General features: G+C 37.3%; 1 protein-coding gene across 1 annotated transcript; it reads left to right on the top strand.

Annotated features, from left to right (window-relative positions):
• Nucleotides 1-4: 4 nt before the first annotated feature.
• On the top strand, nucleotides 5-1026 carry EHI_043640 (actin, putative; the record flags this gene model as incomplete). Its single annotated transcript, XM_001914602.1, has 1 exon — nucleotides 5-1026. The coding sequence occupies exon 1, from the start codon at nucleotides 28-30 to the stop codon at nucleotides 1024-1026; it is 999 nt and encodes a 332-aa protein (XP_001914637.1). The 5' UTR covers nucleotides 5-27.
• Between the last annotated feature and the right edge of the window lie 7 nt (nucleotides 1027-1033).

The raw sequence follows: 1033 nt of genomic DNA, 5'->3' as shown, positions 1-1033 counted from the left end.
GTTGGTAGACCAAGACACGTTTCAGTTATGGCTGGTATGGGTCAAAAGGATGCTTATGTCGGAGATGAAGCTCAATCAAAGAGAGGTATTCTTACACTTAAATATCCAATTGAACACGGTATTGTTAACAATTGGGACGATATGGAAAAGATCTGGCATCATACTTTCTATAATGAACTTAGAGTTGCACCAGAAGAACATCCAGTTCTTTTAACTGAAGCCCCAATGAATCCAAAAGCTAACAGAGAAAAGATGACTCAAATTATGTTTGAAACATTCAACACCCCAGCTATGTATGTTGGAATTCAAGCTGTTCTTTCATTATATGCCTCAGGTAGAACTACTGGTATTGTTATGGATTCAGGTGATGGAGTTTCACACACCGTCCCAATTTATGAAGGATTCTCACTTCCACATGCTATTCTCAGACTTGATCTTGCAGGACGTGATCTTACTGATTATCTCATGAAAATCTTAACTGAAAGAGGATATGCTTTCACTACTACTGCTGAAAGAGAAATTGTCAGAGATATTAAAGAAAAACTTTGCTATGTTGCTGAAGATTTCAATGAAGAAATGCAAAAAGCTGCATCAAGCAGTGAACTTGAAAAGAGCTATGAACTTCCAGATGGACAAGTTATTACTGTTGGAAATGAAAGATTCAGATGCCCAGAAGCCCTCTTCCAACCATCATTCCTTGGTATGGAATGCAATGGTATTCATGAAACTACCTACAATTCAATTATGAAATGTGATGTCGATATCAGAAAGGATCTTTATGGAAATATTGTTCTTTCAGGAGGAACATCAATGTATCCAGGTATTAACACCAGACTTGAAAAGGAAATGATTCAATTAGCACCACCAACAATGAAGATTAAGGTTATTGCACCACCAGAAAGAAAATATTCAGTCTGGATTGGAGGATCAATTCTTGCCTCACTTTCTACATTCCAAAACATGTGGATTACCAAGGAAGAATATGATGAATCCGGACCAGCTATTGTCCACAGAAAATGCTTCTAAGCGTTTT

This window comes from Entamoeba histolytica, genomic scaffold (assembly GCF_000208925.1).
Source record: "Entamoeba histolytica HM-1:IMSS scf_1104750516963 genomic scaffold, whole genome shotgun sequence".
In the NCBI taxonomy this organism is placed as follows: Eukaryota; Evosea; order Mastigamoebida; family Endamoebidae; genus Entamoeba; species Entamoeba histolytica.
Note: the sequence above shows the minus strand (reverse complement) of the source record. Positions and strands in the feature narration are given on the sequence as shown.